General features: G+C 45.3%; 1 protein-coding gene and 1 non-coding gene across 4 annotated transcripts in view; both read right to left on the bottom strand.

Annotated features, from left to right (window-relative positions):
• CRIM1 (cysteine rich transmembrane BMP regulator 1) overlaps positions 1-24483 on the bottom strand; it is a 209101-nt gene extending 184618 nt beyond the window's left edge. For 2 of the 3 annotated variants that reach the window (XM_061432065.1, XM_061432064.1), the window contains exon 1: positions 24050-24425. In XM_061432065.1, coding sequence (XP_061288049.1) covers positions 24050-24380 — 331 coding nt within the window. In that variant the 5' untranslated portion in view covers positions 24381-24425. Of the gene's footprint in view, positions 1-24049 lie in introns of all 3 variants that reach the window. The other variant, XM_061432066.1, reaches the window with a different exon arrangement.
• TRNAC-ACA (transfer RNA cysteine (anticodon ACA)) lies at positions 15509-15580 on the bottom strand. Its single transcript has one exon. It is a non-coding gene; the product is annotated as a tRNA-Cys (tRNA).
• Positions 24484-25221: the final 738 nt, after the last annotated feature.

Below are 25221 nucleotides of genomic sequence, written 5' to 3'. Positions count from 1 at the left end.
CCTAGGCCGCAGAGTGGTGGGACTCGACACCACCCGCACCAGGTCTGGAGGGTGGGGGTCGGGGGCACTGGGAGGCCTGGCACCCAGTGCTGCTGAGAACCTCAAACACAGAAGCTCCACTGCACAATGAGCTGGGGAGGAATGAGACGCTGGGAGCCCAATGCGATCGCTATGTGAATGGAGGAAATAAGCCCACTCCAGTCTGGGCTTGGGAACTCCTAACCCCTCCCAAGGACGGTCAGGGTGACTTCCTCTCCTGGAGGATGGGGGTGTAGGGCTGGCATTCAGCCTCCTCAAGACAGGAGCCAGCCTGCTCATCAGCTACCTGACAGATGGGAACAGAATTTGAGAGGGAAGGTAAATAAGATATGGTGCTGAGGAGAGTGGGGAGGAGAAATGAGTGAAAAAGAACCCACTGAGGGCTGCCATTCATGTGATAGACAAAGTCATAAACAGCTTTTGTTAGCCGGGTTCTGCCTCTGTAATATGCTCTGTGGAAAACGCACTCCTACGTGGTCAAAATCTACCAACTACTTCAACCAACTGTCTACCTTTCCCTGTTTTTTTTTTTCTTTTTTTAAACCAAGCAGTTTTTAATAAATCCCTATGAGTAAAGTCTGACAGCAAAGACTAACTCTGTGGATAAGATGATAAAAACAAACCTGTGAAAAGGTTTCCTGATGTAAAGACATCTCACTCTAAGCAACTGCTTTTAGTTAAAAAAAAGAAAAAGAGAAAACAGATTCCCTGATCAGTTTCTTCTGGTCAAGCCAGGATTCCACACAGAACACTCCCTTTATTTACTAAGACCCAAACACTAGTGAGAGAGTACGCATTCTGTGTGGTCAATCATCTGGAACTAACTAGAACCTGGACTTTCCCCCCCACGAAGGTACTACCTTTCATAGGAAAATAGTTCAGAGTTCTGCTCAGTACACGCTGCACGTCACGGCTCCCCCTGTGCTGCCAGGCTGATGGCCACACAGGAACACAGCGGGGAGCTGCAGCAGAAGCAGTCAGGGGCCCACACAGTGAGTCCTGGGAAGCGCATCCTTTCACGAAGACCAGGTTTTAAACGGGCCGCTTCAATATGGGTGAGAGAGGCAGAGGGATGGCGATCACACACTCCTGTTCTTTTTATAAAACGGTGAATCCAGATGATTCACCTGTGAAATAATCCTGCCATACAAGAACCATACTACACATATCTACATTGGAATAAATTTATTTTTTTGAAGTTGGGTACCAGGGGAGAATTCAACAGTTAAAAAAATTGTTTTTGGAATACAATGAAACATTAAAAAAAAAAAAAAAAGGTGGGGGGCAGGGAACCGTGATTAAAAAATGACGACAAGCAACAGAAATGGCATTTTTAAAAAGCAGGGCAAGCTTTTTGGTCTGAATGAGTATGTGTGTATGTTTGTTTAAAGCTCTTCCAATTTCTTCATAAAGAAAAAGGGCTGTTGCAATCCTGTTGCATAAATCATTTTCTGAATCCATAAATAGTTTTAGAACGAAATAAGCACTCATAAACCACTGACAACGGACTTCAGGATTATGTTCTTGTCACCTTTATGGGTATGATTGGTATTTTGAAATCATCTTTTCCAAACTGTAATCTCTAGGTCCTGGTCAAAAGCTCTTGTCCTTGTGATCACTGTCCCTACTAAGAGAACACAAGGATATATACTCTTTAGTTCTCACCACAGCAATTATCAAAATAAACTTTTAAAACCAACTTTCTTAACTTAAAAAACAATGACTTACCTCTTTCTATTAGAGCTGTGATCTTCATCCTGAGTACGGCCCAGATGCCTCATCAAAGATGAGCGATGGTGCCCTTCTTCCCACTATTTCATCAAGATTTTATTTGGAGACTATTTATTCCTCTCCTGGTAGATGAGCAGTAACTTTGAGAAAAGCCCTCAACTCAATACCCCAACAGCAAGACAGAAACACTCATATCAGGCAGCAACTGCCTAAGGGTAAAATCATAAACAAAACCTCCTAAAAGGAACCTTCCAGGCACTGGTGTGATGTAAGGGAGAGAAGAATGTCCCATGATTTACTTATTAACTGAAAACATTATTTACTGAGCAACTGCCACTTTCAAGGCCCCACGCTAGGCGCTAGGTGGGCTACAAAGAAGCAAGAGCCTATTCAATGAAAGGGCACCTTGCTACCCATCTCCACCTCAAAAGCAAATATACGTTAGAATGTAGAGTGAACCCATAAAGAGCGAACAGAGCCTTGTTTCAATACAGCTATCAAATATGCTGGAGTCTGAAACCTTCCAACAACAATGCTCACTGGAAACAAATCCCCTGATTAAGCTGTTTTGACCTTTCAAAATTACCTTGGGAGCCTGTGAACAGGAATCAAACTTCTGCCATACTGAGTATGTTAGGTCTGATGAACAAATCATAGGCACATGGTTACTGATAATGAATCTGGAACATTCTGCTACCCTATCCCCAACCACAGGATAAATGTCTCCATGCCTACAATGTTTTGTTGCAACCAAATATTACTACTTTCAAGGCAAGAGATGAGGAAATAATTTTTCCATCTTCTGAATGTTACAACTATTCAACAAAATCTTTAATGAGCACCTATTATGTATAAACCACGGTGTTCAGAAAAAACGACAACATTTAGCATGCACTTACTATGTATAAGCCACTCTTCAAGTGCTTTACACAAATGAGTCAACTTAAGTCATTCCTCCTAACAACCCTATGGATTCCTCATAACAATCTTATTTTACAGATGGAAACTGCACACAGAGGTCAAGTAGCTTGGCCAGGATAATGCACCAGGCAAGTCGCTGGGCGCGACAATGAACTGACTTCAGAGCCAGGACGCCCTCTAGTATACAATACTGCCTCTCATTAATAAAACATGGTTTCTCCTTAAGGAACTTATTATCTACATTTCTCCTGAGAAGTCATTTCCTCTGGGCAGTGTTGAAGACCACAACCCTAAAGCGACCTGGCAATGCCTCTGAGCCCTTCAGGCGGGTAAAATGCCCCAAGTCCAGGGTGATTCACGGTCTGGCGAGCAAGCAACAGAGCCGAGGAGACAGGGCCAGCACTGGGAGCCAGGCCAGTGCCACCACTGAAGGCAGGCGAGTTGCCCCAAGATGAGGAGGGCTGTGGTCGGGCGTGCTGGGCAGTGTCCCCAAGCTCGTGACAGCAGAGAGCACCTGTGTGCAAGATGGGGCTGATCCAGGGCAGGCACTGGACATGAGGCTTCCTGAACCCACATGGGTGGGAAGCAGTGGAAAAGGACTCAGAACCTGCACATGGGGAGGCAGTGATCACAAAGACACCAGAGATCCGGGGGAGCTCAGGGGCTCAGAGCTGCTGCCCTCACTGAGTGCCCCTGTACACGGTAATATATACCCAGATACACACAGGGCCAGAAAGCCTCACATACACACCCTGCCCCACTCCTGCCCCAAATGCTATATATGCAGACGCTTGGAGTTCATTATTTAAAAAAACAAAAAAGTCTCCCGACAGGTTGGGAAGTTATTTCACTACAACTGCAGAAAGAAAGGGAACAGAGTGGCCACGATGGGTCCACTGCGGGAAGACTTCTGAGACACCCATACCGATGGGACCCAGACACTGAGCTTCATTCACCCCTTGGAAGCACCAGCTCAGAGGTAAAGCATGAAGCAGCTAAAAGCAGACCCATCTACAAACAAATCCATCCAGCACTTACCCTGGCGAGAACCTCCAAGTCTACAACCTCCCTCAAACTCTATTTATGACTGTTTCCACAGTCTCACATCTCAACAGCCAGAAATAAACTCAGGGCTCTCAAACCCAAACCTTTCCTCCTCCCCCTCACCCAAGCTGGCCAAGCTCCAGGGCTCTGTGAGCAAGGAAACACAGCCCAGCGACACTGTGCTAGCACTCAGCCGCTGCTGGAACGTTCCTCTGAACACAGAAGCTTATTCTCTACCATGGGACAAGGAACACACATGTCCATTGCATTCTCCATTGATTTAAACACTCGTAATCACATTATTAGGAAGGTTCTGAAAAGAAAATACAAGCAGTTTGGGTTCATAATAAAGATCAACTGATTAATTATTAACTGTTCTGCACTGGAAGCAATCTATTGACTCCCACTTTCAAATAAAGTTGTATAAATTGATTACAACAGGAGCTACAGGCACTCTCCCCCGTGTCACACTTTTTTCCAAAGAGTGGTCGCCTTCCCACACCTCTTTATATTCATCCTGGAGACACAATTTCAATACACATATTTTGGTGGTTGGTAGCAGGTGTCAAATTATTTGCTTATTATTGTTGAATGTAAGTATCTGTTAAACTTTATGCTTTAATTTGGAAAAAACCTTAACAATAGACTTGTTGACTTTAATGTTACTGTCTCATGAAAGAACTAAAATTCCACAAATATCCAAGGTTAAACTATTACATTTGATGTGACTTCACCTTCAAATTACCTTTTCAGTACAAAGTGTACTCTTATTTTAAATCAATATGCCAATACAAAAAGTATTTATTAAATTCTACTTGTGCATATGCACTGCTTTGCTGTATGCTATGGCTTAAAGAAGACTGAACAGGTACTCTCTCCAACCGACAAGAAGTCAGGTAAGGTAAATGCCCAGCGCTTTCTGGACTGAAATATGTTGACTGGTATATATCATACATGATTCACAAATCTTCAAAGATTCATGATTCAGAAATTGTAATATTAAAGAGGTAATACAATTTAGGTCTTCCTTTTGATTGGAATTTATAAAAAATCTCTCTGAAGCCTGGTGATTTGATTCTGCACAGTTTGCACAACTGAGAACCTGTATTTTAATTTAAAAAATTACAGAAATGAATCTGAAACAATATCTGTATCTTTTGAATGTAAAACTGGCATCTGAATTGTAAAAACCATTTTTAATATTGTATCATCAATAATAATACAAGGAAAAAAAGTGTTTCCCTGATAGAATTTCAACAAACTTAATTGCAAAAATGATCCAGGTTTTTTGAAGTGTTAGGTGTGTGCCTTGCTGGATAACTCCTAGTCCTCTGGTAGAAGAGGGCAACTATTTCAAATCCTCAGAATCACAGGTAACATCAGTAACAAGAGCATATGTCACATGCACGCAACGCACAAAGGCTGCAAATTCATCTTGGAGTAAATATCTAGTCCTTATTTAGGGCATAGTTAATTATATCCATTTTTCATACTAAGTAAACATTTGTAATCCAATAATGCACTACCAAAAAGCAACAGAATTAAAATGTCTCTACCCAGTGGGCTGGTTATTTGCACAAACCCTACAAGTCATTACAGAGCTTCAGTGCCCTCAGCGTCAGTACAGTTCTGGTGGCAGCAAAGATAAGACAGAACAATGAAGGGCCACAGAACTCACACCACAAGTCCCAGACACAAGTGGTCAGATCCTTAGTAAGGGGACAGGAGACAATCATGGGCATCTGCTTGGACAGCCCAGGCACTCATGGAAACAAATTAAGACTACACAGAATTTTCCCATAAATCCACCTTGAATGATGATTTTTTTTCACTTCTTGCCTTTTACACTGTCCTGGGGAGAGGAAGTGAAGTGGAAAGTTGCAGTCAGTACACCTGGATTAATCTGCTGACATCACAATAGAGACTATGGAGCAACATAGGAAGATGCATTTGGTGTAACTTTAAGTGGAAAGAAGATATGAGATGTGATTTAAAAAAAAAAAATATATATATATATATATATATATAGAGAGAGAGAGAGAGAGTGAGAAAGACAGAGAGGGAAGGAGAGAGAGAGATACCAGACAGTTTTAAGTGGAAAGAAGCAAGATGTATGGTGTAGGATACAAAAACATATGCATGTAGAGAAAGCCTATACAAGATGTATATATAAAAACACACAACTGATTGCCCTTGGAATATGAGCATTTTGGGTCACTGTTTCTCTTGTTTTCCAAACTGTCTAGTAAAGTTATGTTACTATTATAATAGTTTTCTTAAAAAGAAGGCAGAACCCCTAGTATTTGGCCTCAGGACGAATACTTTGTTATGGGAAATAAGATATTCAAGAAATACAACTACAGAGAGGGAAATTAGGTAACACTTTTGATCATTAAAGGGATTTGGGTCTCTTTTTACAAGGCAAGGCCTTTCCCCACATGTAACTAAGCTCCAAGAATCTCTGAGTATGAAAATTTCTAGGGAATTTCTGTATCAGTCCTTTTGATGGTCTACCCTTTTTGACACATGGCCAGGGTAGGACATTAGCCACCACAGATCTGATGAGGACCTTCTTAACTGCAGCAGACAAGGTGCAGGAGCGAGATGCCCACAGCTTTATGTAAGTTGCTTAGGAGTCAATCTACATGTACTTACCTATACAGATTAATAATGGCACACACAGAATTTTTTTTTGTTGCTGGAATTAACAGAACCTAACACTCATGGCACCCCACTCCAGTACTCTTGCCTGGAAAATCCCATGGCCGGAGGAGCCTGGTAGGCTGCAGTCCACGGGGTCGCTGGGAGTCGGACACGACTGAAGCGACTTAGCAGCAGCAGCAACACTCCAATTGGAAGAAAATGCTATCATCACAGAGAAATGGACATAAGAGACGGACTCTCCGTCTCTGAACGGAGACAAGCGCACTGACACCAGGAGGAACTTTTCCACGGTTGCGCGTTGCGTATATAGATGTGTGTGCACATGTCATTTGCAACGTGTGCACAGCTGTGCACTGCAATGAGAGTTTTCTACTGGAAAAGACAGGGTCTGTGCTTCCATTCACTCTAAACACAGGCACATGTGCAGCCTGCCCACTGCCCGCTGCCAGTCCACTGGTTCCCCTGCAAGGCTTCCCTAGTGCACTGATGAGTCAGTCTTTACTCCTCAGAGAGCCCCATGTGCTTGCTTTCTCTGGCATGAGCATGAAATTTCCCCCCAGTGCTTTCACTGGGGTGGCTGTAGGCAGGACAGCCAGTAAGAGTCTGGTTCAAGAAACCGATTTCTCATAGCTCTGTGAGGTAGCTTTCCGGACTCAGAGCAACACGGCTATCTATACAGCGGTAAACGGTACTTGCGGGTCACACTTCACACCCTCTCCGGCTGGTCCTTGGCTTCCAGGAAGTCTACTTTTCAGTTACAAGGACTGTTTACCTTGGCTTCTGACCTAAGGGGCACTTCCCTCCTTCAAGTGTGTTTCCCAGTCCTCTGCCTCCATTCATTTATTTTATTAAAGTCTCAGGATAAAATGTGCTGTTCCGGTAGCAAGAACAGCTCTGGACCTTCACCCACCACCTTAAATAAACTGAGGAAGCTCAGGTTTGAGGGGCACACGTGTCTGAGTTGAGCAGCCTCCACCATGTAAGTCAGATACTCCCCCTGCTGATAAGGAGGAAGACAAGACAACACTTGAGGAGAACACACTTGCCCCCAGGGTCTGAGAGCTGACTTTAAAACTTTTAACAGTAACGAAACCACATGAAAGTTAAAAAGAGTATTTTTAAAGAGTTAGAGGAACATCAAATGGACTCTCAAAAATTATCTCACTTAGAACCTTCACCTTTCATTGCCAGCTAAGCATTATATTAATAACTTCACTTAGCAATCAGTTCCAGCTTGCCCTCCTCCCACCACTGTCTAACAACCAGTGGTGAAGAATAAAAGGCTCTAAAGTGAGTTACTGGAAAGCCACCAATTCATGACACCCACACTATGAACAATCACCCTCAGGTTGCGAGACGAGGCTCTTTAAGGCAGGAAAGTTGAAGGGACACGCTACAGCGGTGACATCAAAATTAAACTTGCCCTTAAACTTAGCCTAAGACAATGGAGCTCGCTGGGCACATTCACCAGAGTGATAAAAGAGTCTGGGTGCCTGAGCTATATCCAGGATGGTTCTATGTTGTCTAGGAACCTGTATACCTGATCTTGACCAAATCGCTTTCCTTTCCCAGTTGAAAAGCTTAGCGCCAAATATGTGACCCAAAGGTCATAACTTACTGTTGTGTCCTTAAGTGTCTCAAGTTGCACTGTCTGAATTTGCAAACCACTTTCAGACCTTCAGAAAAATAAACAAACAAACAAACAAGCAATGGGGTCATGGCTAACTGTGAAGGAAAAAACAACTCCACACTGCTCAATAACAAGTTGGGACTCTAGCCATGAGTCATCAAGAATTCCTCCATCTCTGAAGTCATAGGGCTTGGAGTGAATCCAAATGGGATTTTGCTTTTTAAATTCCTTATATTGCATTCCTATGGACTTCCTGTGAAAACCATTGTGCGGCATTTTTATTATTCACAGTCATACACTTCCAACCCTCCTGTTCCTTCCTCAAAGAAGCTGTACAGTTAAATTCCTAAGGACACGTGCAGATCACCTGGGGGCAGTAAACAGGCTGTGTCATTCACTGGCACAGCACTCAGACTATTCAGTGCAGTTTGTTAAACTCCCTCATGTGTCGACATTGTCGTCTTAGACCCAATCTTGGATTCGCTGAGAATCCAGAAGTTTGTTTCATCATCACCGATTATTCATATGGTCACCTGGAACTAATTCGTACTTGTTTATCAGTTGTTTCTAAGCAGCTGATGGCCACAGCATCTCCACCGCTACAGGCACAAGATCCCTGGGTGGTAAAGACCTTATAAATAGCCACCCACAAGGATAATTCCTACCAATGGATGAAGGCTTGGTGAATGAAAGATGACACCTGTACGACAAACTGGCAAGAAGAAAAGTCCCCACAAATAAAAATTGCCTTTAAATATTTGCCAAGATAAATATAGCTGAAACTGACCCATTGCAGCAAACTCTAAAAAAATTAATTCTAAGAATGATTTGGGGGAGACTTCTCTGGTGGTCCTGTGGCTAAGACTCCCAACGTGGGGCAGGGGGCGGGTTCGATCCCTGCTCTGAGAACTAGATACTGTAGGTGGCAACTAAGAGTTCGCATGCTTCAACTAAAGATTCCGCACACTGCAACTAAGACCCAGCATAGCCAGATTAATTACTTAATTAAAAATAAACATTTAGAAAAAGAATGATTTGGGGAAAAAGGGGGTAGGGGAGGACATGAGATGGTCTCAAGTTGTCTTCTGCCAATAATATGAGACTTCTCCCTAGGATTCTCTTTACAGGTAAGTGTCATCTATTTTAGTTTCCACAATACAGACCAAACTGTTCAGATGGAAAAGTTGTGTAGGATATCTTGGATGACCTTGCATCGAGATTTAGTCAACAAATGCTCGTTGAGGTCTTCCTGTGCGCCAAGCTCTAGAATAACACACTATCCTGGCACTCAAGGGGATCACAACGAGGCCGGGAGACTGAAATGTGAACCCTAACACAGTGTGAAAAATGCTATAACAAGGGAAGAAGAAAGTGCTATCTATGGGCAGGGGGAGGACAGGGAGGATGGCATTATTTTTTTCCCAGCAGAGCAGGAAGGCTTCACAAAGGAAGCAGTATAAAATTAGAGAGGCTGAGGATGAGAATACATTTTGAAGGATATGTGAAGATAACTCTGGGGAATCTGAAAGTCAACACCACATTGATTTTCCAGTGGCTACTTTGCCTCCACACCTTTGAGGGCAACAGATACTAGGAAGTATGTATCAAACATACCTCCTAATTTTCTGAGTTCTCAAAGAGTGTTTGTCCAAGATAATCTTGAAATAAATCATAGTCAGGTACCGAATGAATTTAGGAGCCTACTTTTCCTTTACCTGTGGGCTTTTAGTAATAACATGCAAATTACTAAGGCTCTAAGGGAAGTTAAATGCTTATTACACTAAGATTATTTTAAAAAGTACTGTTGGGATCTTTATGCATAGGACAAGAAAAAAATAAAGCTCCCAGTTCCTTCCTTCCTGGCCGTCATTCTTCCTGTTTCTCTCTCTGCAACCCTTGACACCTTCTACTTTTCTGATGCAAAGGCACAGGCTCACATATTCACACACAGTTTAGAAAATATAATACATGGACTATTTTCAGTGCCAAATGCAGCTGTAATTATATATTTCTTTTGGACATGTTTTATGTTATTAAAGCATGTAAATACTTTATCTCCCTCAAGTTTTCCAGAACTCTATTGGCAGAGTCTTTTTCCTTTCTCCTTCCAAAGCATCAGATACAATTTCCTTAACTTGCTTGCTAAGGGCGCACCTTTTCCCAGCACAGTCTTTGGAAATGATTTATCTCTTTCCAACAAAACACACCTCTGGCTTCTTGTATCTCTCCCTTTCTGCGCACCTCTCTCCCCGTGACCCCCCACCCCCTCCCCCCCGCTCCCAGAGGTGTTCCAATTCTCCCCCTAAATTTCTACTTTTCCTATCACATGTAAAATTCCCATGTAAGGCCAGAAGTTATGTTTAGTGATAATCTACTATAAATCAGCCCACACTGCCTTAAGGATAGTAAAACTTTGGTCCCCATCACCAAGAAATGAAGTCAGTCATTTTCCTGCGCTCCACTTGTCCAGATAGGTATCCCAATTAACCAGGCAGTTTAAAAGCCAAAGTACTTTAATTAAATTGTTTTTTTAATGTCATAAAACAATGCACCATCTTTATTTATTAAGGAGTCATTTTCAGTTTGCTGATCTACAGAGTAGATAGTACTTAATTTGCTTCAAGCATGGAAGCTGTTCTCAGCACGTCCATAATACAATGCAAAGTATTCTTCGTGTTGTGCCACAGCCGCTGAACACACACATGCACACGCACACACTCTATATGCAAAGTCACAAAGAAGGAATTATCACAACTTCCTGTCTCTCAAAGTCACATCTGTAACTGGACCAGGGGCCAGTTGCTGATGCTACGGATACATTTTATCATCCTGGACACATCTTCTTAAGCCAGCAAGGCTACCACAACTTCATAAAGATTCTTTTATGTTTTTAGCACTTTCTAATCCACAGTATCATATTCCACAGTGTCAAATGAGTTCTATGTACTGGCAAACACTGCTTTTCCCCCAAACATTTCTACAGACTCTTCTGCCAGTCTACTAGCCCGGACACCATTATTCGAAGGGTCCTCACTGAGGATGCAACCCTTGGCAGCAACTTCTCTTCAGAGGTCGGTTATGTACAGCCAGAGAGGGAGCTGCATGCAGCCATGCTGGGGAGGAGGTGGAGGCAACAGGAAGATGCTGCAACACGTGCCTTTCCAATGGCTTTCAGAGCACATGAGATTCAGCTACACTGGGTCATGGCATGGATTCATCAGGAGAGGAGGAGGGCCAAACCATAGCACAAAGCTGTGGGTGTGAGAGGTACCAAATGGACCTTCTAGAAGACTCTCCTGCTAACAGATACACACTAAACCCTCTGGCTGCTTCTAAGAGAGAAGTGTAGGGCCCCAGGCATTCAAAGTTTTCTTACTGCCCCCACAATTTAAAAGTTCTTAAGCTAATATGCATCAACCTAGCAGGAAGAAAACCAAATAAAGACCTATTGAAACAGCAAAGAAGAGTTAAGCAGAAGCTCTTCAGGCAAAAGCTCGGGTTACTAAATGAATACCACCCACCCCTCAATGGCTATTTCAGATGCCATCACTACTAGCTATCCAGAAATCTACCCTGAAAGAGAGAGGATAAAGGATTTAACTTTTAATATTATCTTCAAAAAAGAAAAGGAGGAAAGACAGAGCAAGCCATAGTACTCCACTAGAAGTGTTCTCCATTTAACAACATAAAATGTCTACTCAGTTAAAAATCATCTTTGGGTGTATAAAGCAGTCATAGAAAACCAGAAGTAAAATAAGTTCACACTGCTTCATGGAAGAGATCTACATAATAGTTGCTGAGTTTTCTCTTGTCGAATACTCTCAAATGGAGTATTTAGCGCTCAGCAGACTTATTAACGAATAAATGTCCAACTGGAATTAACTAGCACCTCATTCTGGAAGGCTGCTCTTGGCAAAAATGTAATATTCACAAGGCACAGCAGGCTGACTACAGTGTACACCACGGGCTGGGCTGAGCATCGCATTCTTCAGAGCCATACGTATGACGTCAAGTTAAGGGCCAGGGGTCCACACCACCTAGCAGCTCAATGCCCTGTCGCTGGACAACGTGCGAAGGAAGGGTGAAGCTTCTAGACCCCATAGACAACTTTCCAAGCTTCACGGTTGACCTGGACGGGAGAATCTTCACTGAAGATTTGCATCTCGCACACGTGCGGAGCACCTCCCCGTGGGGGTGGCAGGGCCCTCCGCAGAGCCTCATTCACTTCACCCTCCCCACAGGAGGCGCAAGAGCCCGTGCAGCCCGGGCCCCTCCTTTTGTGCATGATCACTGTTATGCTTCTTTAAATTCAGCTGCTGCTTAAGGAAACTCCCTGGCAAGTGAAAACAGCAGCAAAGGTAAAAGAATGCTGAGAATTTGGCTGCTGCCTGCAGTATTAGGAAGAACAGCAATTACTCAACTCTCTCCGAGTGTCAGAGGCAGAAACGAGCATGTGAATTTGGGCAAGTTTTGGCCTGTCTTTGCTCAAGCTTCTGCCTTTGCAGTATCTGTCACCTACCCACCTCACAGTCATAATAACTAATGAAGTAAATGAGAAGATGGAGAAGAGAGTGGAAGGCAGCAGACCAATGCAGACATAAAAGAGGTGTAAATTCTCTCGGATCCAGATTAGACCACAGTTAACACGGCTTAAAGATCACCAGCGTTGAAAAGATGTCACTGACTTCCCAGTAACTGTGTTTTGCTGTCTCCGCCACCTCACAATAAACATAACTACAGGAGAACTCCTGATCTCTTGCTCCAAGTCCTTCCGTCTATGGCATTTGGCATACAGTCATGTAGACACTACTGCTTTTTCCTTCTCTGGCTCTGCAGACACAAGGTAATAGTTGACTCTTGCCCAGGACTTCTAGGTCATAAAAACATTGATCTTATGACCAGAAGGGCCTTAAGATAGCATCTGGTTCAGTTCTCCTGCCTTCAGGTAGGTAACTATTTAATTCTCTTTGGATAAATCAAGGCAAAGTCAAGTCAAGGGAAACTGAGAAGGTTTTATTTCAGTTACCGGCGATTAGAGGATGGAGGAAGACCTGGAAGCCAGGGCTACATTTTTTCTCCTTAATCATACTAGATTCATGTACAAGAATTTTGCAAAGTCTACTTTTCCGAGCAGCCCTAAATCCTACCGGCAACAAATAATAATCTATACAAATCCACTCATTCTTTTGATTAAAATATGGACATGTATTTGGCCCTTCATTTTAATGTTTAAATTTAATGGACACGGTAATAAATTTTTCTAAAATCTGTCTGAAATCTAAGAACTCACTATTTCTGAACACACAGCACACCCAATCTTTCTCAAATCATTTAACAATCCTTCAAAGATTCTGGCCTTCAGCGAGAAAACTGTCTAAAAATCTACCCCCCTTTCCTCCCTCAGAATGTAAATGCCCTTCTTGAAAAGGGGCAAAGCTTCCAACTATGGAAAGTAAGGAAAGTTTTTTCAAGATGTGCCTCTGACAAGATGATGGAGTGTCCTGCCTCTGCAGAGCCATAAACACACACTCTGAGGGGACAGAGCCCACACCTCTGTACAGGATTCCTCACACTTACAGGGCTCAAGTAGTCCAGCGAATCCTCAATATTCAAAGGCCAGTTCTGGCTACAGTTTTTCAAGACAGGTTTGTCTTATCTTGGCAGGTCTCTTAGAGTCTTTAAAAAAAAAAAAAGAGGAGGTATCACAAGTCTCCAATACTGAGATGCCTTTTGTTTTATCCGTTGTGAAAAGTTTCGCTTGTGGCCTTTGGATAAGATGCTAAGTTACCTCCTGCAGACCGAGATTTTGCAGGCTCAGGTTTCATTGTGCCCTGCCAGAAATTCCTTTCTGTTTTGAATCTGAGATGTTTGTTTTTTTGTTTTGAAATACTAAATAAGATAGGCACAGTCTCTAGTTACAGCCTATACCTTTATTATCATTATTTTTTACCTTGCCACAGCCAGAGCGGCTGGTTGCTAAGGACATGGCTAAAATTTCCAAAGGGCAGACCCTTGTGATTCTCTTCTCAGGGACTTGAAATGTAAAACACCTGAAAACACAATGAACCCTTAGCTTTCTTTCTTAAACGTTCATAAAACAAATATTCCCAGGATATTTCAAAATGAAGGTGTTCTTTTTGGATTTGACAAACAAATACTTAAGCAGAACTCTAAAATGTAGAAGTTTCTCACCTTGCCTATAGGCTGCATATTTGAACATCCACACTTGTGATGAAAGAAGCACTACAATGATAGGTACTAGAGTGTCTCAGTAAAAAGAAAAAACCAATTTTGACTGTGTAATATGTTTTGGTTGTCATGAAGAACATAAAGAGTTTTAAACTACTGATTTCAAGGACTGTATCATCATTGTGTTTCCTTCTCCATGTTGCATAATAGCCAATATAAGGTATTTGCCTTGTAAGTTCTCAGCCCATATTTACTGGATAAACAGAGGACTCGAAAAAAGTCACAGTTCCGAAGTGGGACCTCACCTACAGTCGGAACCAGAGAGACAAGAACGTCAGGTGTTTTAATTCTAGCTGTTCTTTTCTAGCCTTCCACTGCAGCACAGACTCTCCAGAGAAACCACAATGCAAACCCAAAGTAAAGCTGCAGCATCAGTCCACGTGGAAGATGGATGGAGTGCGTCGGATCAATCAGAGCAACGCACATGCACCCTGGGCACCACCTCCTGCTCATCCCAAGCTGCCCTGGCCTCTGAGCCAGCGGGCCTGCTGCTTTTTCTTCTGGAACCCCAGTGACCCTGTCTTGCCTTGGCAATGCTCCTGGGGGTGCTGTGTCTGGAAACCCACAGAAAACTTCTAACAGTAAAATACCATTTAACGCACTTCCATGAGTCCATATGCCATCCATATTAACATAGGTCACCTTTTTAAAAAAATACTAATTTGAAATAGCTCTGTGGAAGTAAGCATTCAAACCGCAAAATAGAGCAGATGGCCACATTCCCTGAAGCAAAGGAACTGAGAATTACAATCATATTGGGTCAAACCTATGAAGGTGCTTTTGGTACTGCTACTGCTGCTGCTGCTGCTGCTGCTAAGTCGCTTCAGTCATTTCCGACTCTGTGCGACCCCATAGACGGCAGCCAACCAGGCTCCCCATCCCTGGGATTCTCCAGGCAAGAACACATGAAGGTGCTTTTGGTACAGAGACCTTCAACTCATACTCCTCGTTCTTGGGGATTCACTGTCCCTTTCTCTCTGACAAACATCAAGAGACCATAATTGTCGGAATCCCCTGTTAAAGAGATTTAGTTAAGTGTGGTCAATCCACAAAGCAGAAATTTTCTTTAACTTATACAGAGAGAAAGCTAACAAATTAAAGAGAGAGAGTGAAGTGAGTGAAGTCGACTCTTTGTGACCCCATGGACTGTAGTATACAACGCTCCTCCGTCCATGGGATTACCCAGGCAAGAGTACTAGAGTGGGTTGCCATTTCCTTCCCCAGAGGATCTTCCTAAACCAGGGATTGAACCTGGGTCTCCTGCATTGTAGGCAGATGCTTTACCATCTGAGCCACCAGGGAAGTCCACAAAGAGAGACAGAGAAGACAAAAAATAGAATGGAAATTGAAATATTAACTATCTTTTTCAGTTCCAGGTACTCTACTGGCCATTACACATATTTTTGTGTGTCTATGCAAGTATATACATAACACACATACATGTTAATCATATACATTTAATACATGTAATAATTCTCTCCAACCCTCATTGTAATTATTTGATAAAAGCTATTACTATTCCATTTTCACAGGTAAGGAAACAAACTCAAAAACAGTTAAGCAAACTGGTGGCTTACACAGTTGAACATAGTTGATTTAAACGCAGGTCTGTCTGGCCCCAAGGCCTGCTTTTTCCCTACCACACCCTGCACAGATGAGTGAGCAGGAGGAAGGAGGGGAAGAGACCCCCTCAGGCCTGGCTTGCTGCTGCACCCCCCTAAATCCTTCTTAGTAGTCAAAGGTGGAGTTGGGGCCCCTCTTAACTGCCCCTGAGATGCCTAGCACTTCCTAGCTCAGGCCTTACTAGCTGTAAATTATTGTCTTGGGCTACAACAGATGGTCCCAGTTTTCACTGTCTACCTTCAGACCACAGCCTTTGAGAAAGTTGGGCCCCTATCTCATTTATTTTGGTTGAAAACTAATTATTACACAGGTCTTACTATCACACGCCATACTCATGCTACATGCTTTACATGCACTATCTTTCTGCTATTTCAAGTGGTCCCCAGCAGCACTGGCATCACCTGAGAGTCCATGAGAACTGCGGACTCTCTGGCCCTATCCGGATTACTGCATCCAAACCTGCATGCTTAATGAGATCCCCAGGTGATTTGTGTGCACATTAACATTTCAAAGGCGCGGTTTTAGCTCATTTAATCCTCAGAGCAAACCTAGGTGGTACCTGTCACTATTAACAGCTGGGGGAACTCAAGCTTAGAGACGGTAAGTGGTATCACGAAGACCAGAGCTTCAGCAGCTGCTCAGTAAATACTCACGGGCAGAGGGGAGCCAGGAAACAGGTAGGGCTGCAAAAAGAATGGAGGCATGGCCTGGCTGAAAGCCTGACCTCTGGTTTTGCCTCGTTTGCACCTACTTCAGGGACAAGTGAGACTGTGGCCCCTTTGCAGGTGAGTTGCAGCTCTACAAGCTGTTTCTTCTGCTCAAGCCAGGCGAAATCCCATGTTGACCGCCAGTGTGGACACCCCAGGAGCTAGGAGCAAAATCTTCTTCCAGAATACAATAGAAAATGCACACTGCTAGTAAGTGTTCCTCCTTCCCCAAATATTAGCCCACAGACAAATGGCTAAATTTATGGTTCCTACAACCTGTGGCAAAGAACCTGCCTGCCAATGCAGGGGACACAAGAGACGTAGGTTCAATCCTCTGGGTTGGGACGATCCCCTGGAGGAGAGCATGGCAACCCACTGCAGTACTCTTGACTGGGGAATCCCATCAACAGAGGAGCCTAGAGGGCTAGTCCATCAGAGTCGCAAAGAGTCAGACATGACTGAAGCGACTCAGCACAATGCAAAAAATTTCAGATTCCTCCCTCTCTATTTTTACTCCAAATATACAAATTTTACAGAAACTATTTAGACCAAGTATAACAAATGGGCATCAGGAGGAAAGGTAGCAAATAGCTTCAGAGGCCTTTTAAGTTTTTTAACTCGATGAATTTATGGTGCTGGGATACGAGGGGACCATAATAATTCCATAATAATCTGCTCCCTTTCTAAGAGCCCAAACTCCTTAACCACCAGTGATGAAATACTCCGATGGCTGAGAGTTAAACAGAACAAGAGAATGAGCCCGTATCAGATTATTTTACTTCTACTGCTTAGTAGCTTTGTTGTCCTTAAGTGTTTACCATATGCAAGCCCGTTGTTTTAAGTGCTTCACAGGGTTCACTGAGTCCTTACAGAAACCCTATTATTAACCCCACTAAACAGAGGAGAAAATGTAGATGCACAGAAGCAGAGTGTAGATTTCACCCCAGAAACCAAGTTTCTAACCATTACACTCTTGGATCAAGATATAAGTATTTCTCACAAGGAATTAATTGGGGTTGGGAGAGGGAGATAAGGAATTGAACCCTGTTCACTCAGTAACTACAGAAGAAAAAGGAACCTCTTGATTTTTTATTTTTAAGTGTGGGACCCAAATGAACCAATGCTTACCTTGAGGGCATTCTTAAGAATAGTTCACCACATCTCTGTCCTGTCCAGAAGACCAATGAGGTCTTATCCAAACTTGGAGGTTTTCCATGATTTGATCAGACTAACTGGCCAGGACAAGCAGCAGAGAGTGGTGAAATCAGGAGATGCTGATAAACAAACAGTTCTCAGTTCACTGCCGATGACACTCACCTGCCTGGTGGAAGAAGCTAGAACACAGAGAGAAGTGCTCCCAAAACGAAAGTGCCACTTTGAACAACAGCTGATAGAGCATTAAACATGTTGGGAAGCACTCTTGATACCTATCACAAGAACTCTGAGAATGGGTAGGCTCCCTTCCCCATCCCCCGCCAACAGAGGTCTTACTCAGGCTTCTGTACCTTATTGGACTTTGAATTCTCCTTTTCAGCTTTGCCACCTGAGCCTGAAAAGATCACCTCAGATCCTGCGATTCCTACAACAAATTTTAACCACATATCTCACTCACCAACTAATCATATAGAGACCAGAGAAATCACTTCTACTTGGCTTGAACTTATGATATAGACTTTTGAAGGTCTTGCCTCATTCCTTATCTTGATTATAAGAGTGGCTGGAGTAGGGCTCAGGTTTGAGAGGTCCCCAGGCTTCCCAGCTCCCCCTCCTCTCCTGCCACCCCAGGAGAAAGCCTTGTACAGAGTAGATCAATGAATGAGTGATTGATTTCTATGCAGAGACAAGCCAGAACTTTAAAAATTCAGCTTTGGAGAATTCAATCTTTGAGAAGGAAGGATTTCAGTTTGTTATTCATTCATGCTTGGCTAGTCCACTGTTTCTTCCTCAAATAATTAATTGAGCTTTACTGGGGTGTCTCCAAAACCCTCATCCTGCATGTGCCCTGTGGAACACAGTGTCATAGGAACCTGCTTCAAATGTATTTACCTTCCACTCATTTTACCATCATCTCCCTGATGGTATTTACACACGAAAGCAGCACTGCCATCTCTCGTGTTAGTTAGTGCATGTTAGCCTGAACGCCGTTAAACACACCCACATTTTTCAGGAATTTCACAATTAATGTCTGGAATGTGTTTTGGATTATTCTTCAAAGGATGACATAGTTGCCCTAAGATGCATTCAGTATTTTTCCCCTCCCATTTGTCATTCTTTAGTCCTCCCACTCCATTATCTTTTTGGGCCATCTGTTTTATCCATTTCCCCCCAACTTTGTAATTCCTGCCCCATGATTCCCTGAAGCATCCCCTTGTTCATCCAGATCATCACATTTTAAGCCATAAACACAGAAACCTGCACCGCACTGCTAGTTCTCCAGGCCAGAATACTGGAGTGGGTAGCCTTTCCCTTCTCCAGGGGATTTTCCCAACCCAGGGATCGAACCCAGGTCTTGCAGTTCGGATTGCAGGCAGAATACATTGCTGGCAGATTCTTTACCAGCTGAACCACAAGGGAAGCCCAATAACTCCCACAACTGGTTTTAACGCCCAAAGTCTAAGGATTATTCAGATGGTTTTCTTCATAAGTTAATAATATTTACTACAGTAAATTTACCTGTATGCTCGTCATGGCACTTGGAGAGTAAATGCGTGTTAATGGCAGCAAGATCCCCAGACGTGCTGTTTTTGCCCTTCCAGTGCTATGCCACTCAACCCACCCCTTGCCAAGTGTTTTATGTGACTGGACTCCTTGACGGCAGTGAGGGTTCTGTAAGCTTGACAGTCAAAATCAAAGTCATGGAGTCCTGTCATTTGAATATGTGCAGTGAATAGACTCTCCACATTTTGTCAATATTTACTCTGGGGAAGAACTAATTATTTCCTTGTTTACTTACATTGGTTCCTCTTCCCATGCTGTATTAAGGTGATTTCATAGGCCCTCTGCTTGCTTCTGTCTCTGGCATCTAAGAACTTTACCTAAAGACTTTTGAGATGGAAACTGAAACACCTTCCTCAAAAACAAGGAGCTCTGGGTGTTTTCATTTTTCTAACATCAGTACAAGAATATTAACTTTGCCCATCCCCTCTTCTATTTAACTGGTAAAAATCCAAATCCATGGACTCTTAACTCTGAGTCCTACATTATAGATGGATGAGAGAAGATCTGTGGCTAGTGTGCAACCGACTGGTTTGATTTGTTCCCTGGCCTCCTAGAGCCTGTTCCCTAGGCCTCACCTCAGATCCTCCAAAAACCTTTTTCCAAGGAGTCGTCATCTCCAGTGAGTGAAAAAAAACCATAACCTTCTTAACGTCAATAGTTTCAGAAAACATTCCATTCTCTGCTGTGAATACCCACCCCACATCCTCGGTTTTACTTACTGCCCCGTGACAAGTGGGTGGAAAGAAAAGTTAAAATACCTGGGGGAAATCAAAGGAGGATTGAGCTTTGAAAGAGACAGTTCTCACATGGCAGAGGTGAAAACACAGTTCCATTCCATAAACACGAACCACTGAGTAAATAATCACCAGGTGGGAAAAAAGTGCTTCTCTGTGATAGGGATCGCCTGGCTCTAAGGCAAAGTTCTCAGAGCAAAGCACTCTATAGTGTCCACTAGGTTCCTCACCACTCTGCCCTCACAAACCGTCAAGCTTAAGCCATCGCTGCCCTTTCCTTACTTAGAGAAGGCTGGTCATGCTCCCCCCACCCACCCCTTCCTTACAGAAGCATATTATACGAGTTCACAGAGGAGGAAAAATGGACCTCACCCCGTGGTCTGAAACATAAACCTCACTGGCCAATCCAAACATTCTTCCTAGAAAATCTCATTTGAGTATTTTTTTTCAACCCTGTCTTTCATGTTCCAAAGAGGTCTCCTACCCTGTCTTCTCAGGAGTTCAGACTCCAAACTTATTTCTATGGCTTCTAAGCGATTTACCTAGAGGCAGGCACCCTAACCAAGGAGCAGGCCACTTAGGAAGCTGCAAAGGGCAACAGGAAGACTCACTGAATCAGTGGAAATGGGAAAGGGATCTTCCCAGGGGCCAGAAAGCACTTCACAGAGTAGAGAAAAATGGAGGTATCTGGCTCTCTGCTCAACTTTAAATACAGACATAGCCAAAGATTTTTTTTTTAAAGGAACAAGTATGTCAGGATTTACTTAGTTAACAGTCTAAATGATGCTGAAAAGAAGTCCAGGTGTTTGTGTCACATGATTCACTCTTCGCATCATTTAACCTTTTCAGAAAATATTTTTCCCTCAGTGTTCTTTCTATGGAAAAAACTGTTCTTCCATGTATTCAATGCACATTCACTGAGAGCCTACTATGACTCAGGATGCCTTAAAAACCTAAGGCAGGGAACCACAATTTGGAAGGGGTCAATTTCAGACCCTACTTTATCTACTTACTTTGTGAACTGAAGTTAAAAACCTGATTTTTTTTTTCTCTCATAAAGCTAGTATGGGGAGTGATATAAATAAAAATTACCGCAAGTTGGCAGATAGAGCAATGTAATTTGTATTTAAATTATGTCAACGAAAACAGGTGAGTCATGATAACATTTCTATACCATGTAATATGTTTTTCTCAGTATAGTCAGTTAAACAAGTTTCAAAAGAGTTTTCATTAACAGATACAACCAGTAGGGGTCATTTTAGTGCAAAAATTGCAGCAAAAGACTTCCTCATGAACAAAATGTATCAATTTCTATTTGTTAGTTATGATAATTATGTGCAAATTTCTGAATAAAAATGGAAACTGAGGGAAACACTGGCCATTCAGAAATTTTTTGCCAACTAAGAGAAAAACAAGAGAATGTCAGCATCCTCTAGGGTAATTACTGCCATAGAATGACTCCTCTAATTCTTAAAAAGGAGAAAGAAAAAAGGCTACTCACTTATCTTGTTTCCATAAATCTTGTAATCACGTGAAAATTCTTGAAATTTTAGACACCCTATTGAAACAGCTGTCTAAATACAATCATCATGCTAGGTAACACTGTCCTTTCTACTTCGGGTCCGTAGATTGCAACCTGATTGCTGCTTTTAGAGTTCTATAAAAAAATAAAGTAAAAAAATGCCCTGAGCACACAAAATTGGTAGCTGAAAACAGGCTGGCTAGATGGAAAGTACTGTTAAAGAACACTAAATGTGATATCATCATGCCAATAAATACTTCCAAGCATTTTCAAGATGAATACCAAGTGTGTAGAGTGTTAACAGAAGAAACGAAGCTATGAGGGATCACCTCATTTCAGAGGAATAAAAGGCTCACCAACAAACTGCCAAAATAACTCTATACAATGACACCAGGACATTGGTGCCAAAGCTCTTGATTAGCGTGAATGTTCCCTGAACTCCACATTTTCTTCACCAGAAATCTATCATGAAGTAACAAAACAAAGGTTAGAATCTTTAGAACCTTCCCAAGTCCTTCTCAGAGCACAGCAGTTTCCACCACATTTAACCTTGTTTCAGGGTGCTTGTTCTTTTCAGATTTATGGGAGGCTGGCTTAAGTAAATTACACACTTCAAGTAGCAGGGTTCAAAGCTGCATCTTTTGGTCCAACTCATTCAGAATTCCCAAAGTCAAACACATAAAATTGTATCAGAAGTTAATCTCCTGGCCATTTTTCTTCTTTGTGAGAAACAAAAACATGTTATAGGGTGGGACTTAACACCAGGTGAGAGGCTTTTGTACTTGAGGTAAACAAACTCTTGTATCCCAATGTCCTCAGGGTGCATCGGTGCACCTCCCTGCAAGTGTTCCCTTCACTCATTACTGCCCACTAGCTTCCAAACCAGAAAGGCCATCCTGATTTTCCAAAACTGTCCAAACTTTAAAATCTGCCTGGTGGCTCAGTGGTAGAACCCGCCTGCCAATGCAGGAGACGCAGGTTCCATCCCTGGGTCGGAAGATCCCCTGGAGGAGGATATGGCAAACCACTCCAGTATTCTTGCCTGGGAAATCCCATGGACAGAGGCGCATGGCGGGCTATAGTCCATGGGGTCTCAAAAGAGTGGGACAGGACTGAGTAACTAAACAACAATAATCAATAAGCACGCACGTATGTAAAGAGAACCACAGAATGGAAGCCTTTCAACAGACCCTTGAGGCATCTACTTCCCCTCTGTTTCCCAGCACAATAAACAGACACGCAGAAGGATGCTTCAGAATAAACCCCTCCCTGGTCTCCTGCGCGCAGGCTGTTGAGTATTGACGAAGACAGGAGCAGGGGCGCCTGTCCCTCCTCCGCCCCTCCAAAGTAAGGCTGCTGCGCTCTGCTCGCACACCAGGATGCCCCAGAACAGCACCACCGCCCCAACGTCAGCCCGAGCAGGGATCCTGCGTTTCACTGGTGCTCACTATTTGGCATTAGCCAAATAAAAGGAACTCACTGCGTCTCTCTAGACCCCAAACCTGACCAGGCACCCCGAGGCCGGCGGGCAGGGCTGAAGGCCAACACCCATCAACAGTGATTCTCCCAAGAAGGAGGGCTCCGCTAACCCAATCCTTCTCCTTCCATCAGACACCATGGTGCACAATACTTCACTGGAGAAACCAGCAGAACAATCCTCGTTATTAAACACACACAAAAAAACAAGCAACACGACTGGAAAGACGCGGATATCTGCTCTTAAAAAGCAGCCACTAATAGTACAGAAACAACTTTTCACTCCTAGGTGCAAGCCCCCCGCCCGGCCCCCCACCCCTCCCTTCATTCAGGAGAGAAAGCCTTTGACCACTTTCAATAGGCAAATAAATGAGTAACCACCGTCTGTAACTTCCCCTGGGCTGACATATTCCGGAGCTGAAACTGATTTATATGCGCAGGAGGAGGAAGGGGGTGAAGGAAAAGCGCAAGGAAAAAATAATACAAGAGTCACACAGGGAGTGTGAGCTGCAGACACGTCTCCTCCGCCAGCAGAAAATGGACTTGAGTGGACGTAGTGCAGCACTCGGTTCCACACTGCGCTAGTGCGGGGAGGGCGGCAGGGGCCGGACTCCCGGAGGGGCTCGCCATAGCCTCCGCAGTGCCCCCTGCCCGCGGCGCCCCCACCTCCGGGCGCAAAGCCTGGCCACTCCACCCAACCCCAACCCGATGGGCCACACGTGTGCGCGTTTGTGCGCGGCCGGGGGCGATCTCCCACCCGCCGGCCCCCACCCACGCAACCCAACCTCTCCCGCGGCCGGCCAGGCATCCGGGGAAGCAGCGAACTGGGAACCCAGGGACGCAGGGCTCACTCCCGGGGGTGGCGGGCGCCCCTCCTTTCCGAAGAACCCTCTCTCCTCGGGAAAGTCTCGGCCAAACTTTGTTCGGCGCCACCAGTGCCGAGGGGGCGGCGCGGGCCAGGTGGGAGGGGGCCCGCGGCGGGCGGCCGTACCTTCGCAGACGCCCACTTCGTACTCGGTGATGGAGTCGCCATTGAGCGGGGGGCGGATGACACAGCGCAGCCCCCGGTCGCAGGCTCCGTGGAGCCCGTAGGCGCCGCCGCAGCTCTCGTTTCTCTGGCGGGCGCACATGTAGCAGCAGCCGCAGAAGCCCTGCACGATGCTCCCGGGGCAGCTCTTGGGCTCTTCGCACTTGGACTCGTCGCAGGGCAGGCAGACCAGCGCCCGGGTGCCGGAGCGCGCCAGCAGCAGCAACAGCCCCAGCAGCGAGACCAGGAGGTGCCCGCAGCCGGCCAGCCCCCTGCCCCCCGCCACCAAGTACATCCTCCTGCGCCGCCGCCGCCTCCTCCTCGCAGCCGGGCCGGGAGCGGGGCGGGCGCCCTCCCCTGCGCGGGGCACACGCGCCGCCGCCGCACCCGCAGCCCGCGGTCCTCGCCGCCCCCCTCGGGGCCCCCGGGGCGAGCCTCCCCTCGCGGGGCGAGGCCCCCGCTCCCCCTGCGGGCCGCGCCGACCCGGAGCCCACTAGCGTTGGCGCCAGCAGTGGCTTCCCCTCCTCCTCCTCCTCCCGGGAGGGAGGGGGAAAAAAGAAAAAAAGTTTCCTCCCGGCAGCTCCGGTTCAACCCAAACTTCTGGCGGCGGCGGCGGCTGCGCTCGGCTCCAGCCCCGGCTGGCGGCGCCTCCTCCCTCTCTCCTCCTCCGCGTCGGCCGACCCCGCGGCGGCGGTGGTTGTGGCGGCGGCAGCGGCGCAGCCTCCGGGCCGGTCCCCGCCTCCCGAGCCGCCGAGTGGGCGCGGTGGCGCAGCAGAAGGTCCGCGGCGTCCGCTCCGCGCGCCCGGCTCGCCTCACTCCTGCGCCGCTCCTCCGGGCGCTTGTTTATGGCTCGAGCCTCCGCCGCTCGGGCTGCGCCCTCCCCCATCCTACCTCATCCCCCAACCCGCGCCCCCCCCGCCCCGCGCCGCGCGCAGCTCATTGGCTGCCCCCCCACCCCTTCTGGCCCGGCCGGCCCCCTCCCCCTCCTCCGCCTCCCTCCCCGGCGGCCGGGCCCTTCCTCCCTCGCACGCCTCCTCCTCCTCCCCCTCGGCCTCCCCGAGCCCGGCGCACCGAGCCGGCCCTGCGGCCGAGTCTTCGCGCGCCTCTCCCGCTACGGCATCTCCGGCGCGCTGCGG

Source organism: Bos javanicus, chromosome 11 (genome assembly GCF_032452875.1).
Source record: "Bos javanicus breed banteng chromosome 11, ARS-OSU_banteng_1.0, whole genome shotgun sequence".
NCBI classification, from domain to species: Eukaryota; Metazoa; Chordata; class Mammalia; order Artiodactyla; family Bovidae; genus Bos; species Bos javanicus.
The sequence above is the reverse complement of the archived record's forward strand: the minus strand, read 5'-3'. Positions and strand labels throughout refer to the sequence as shown.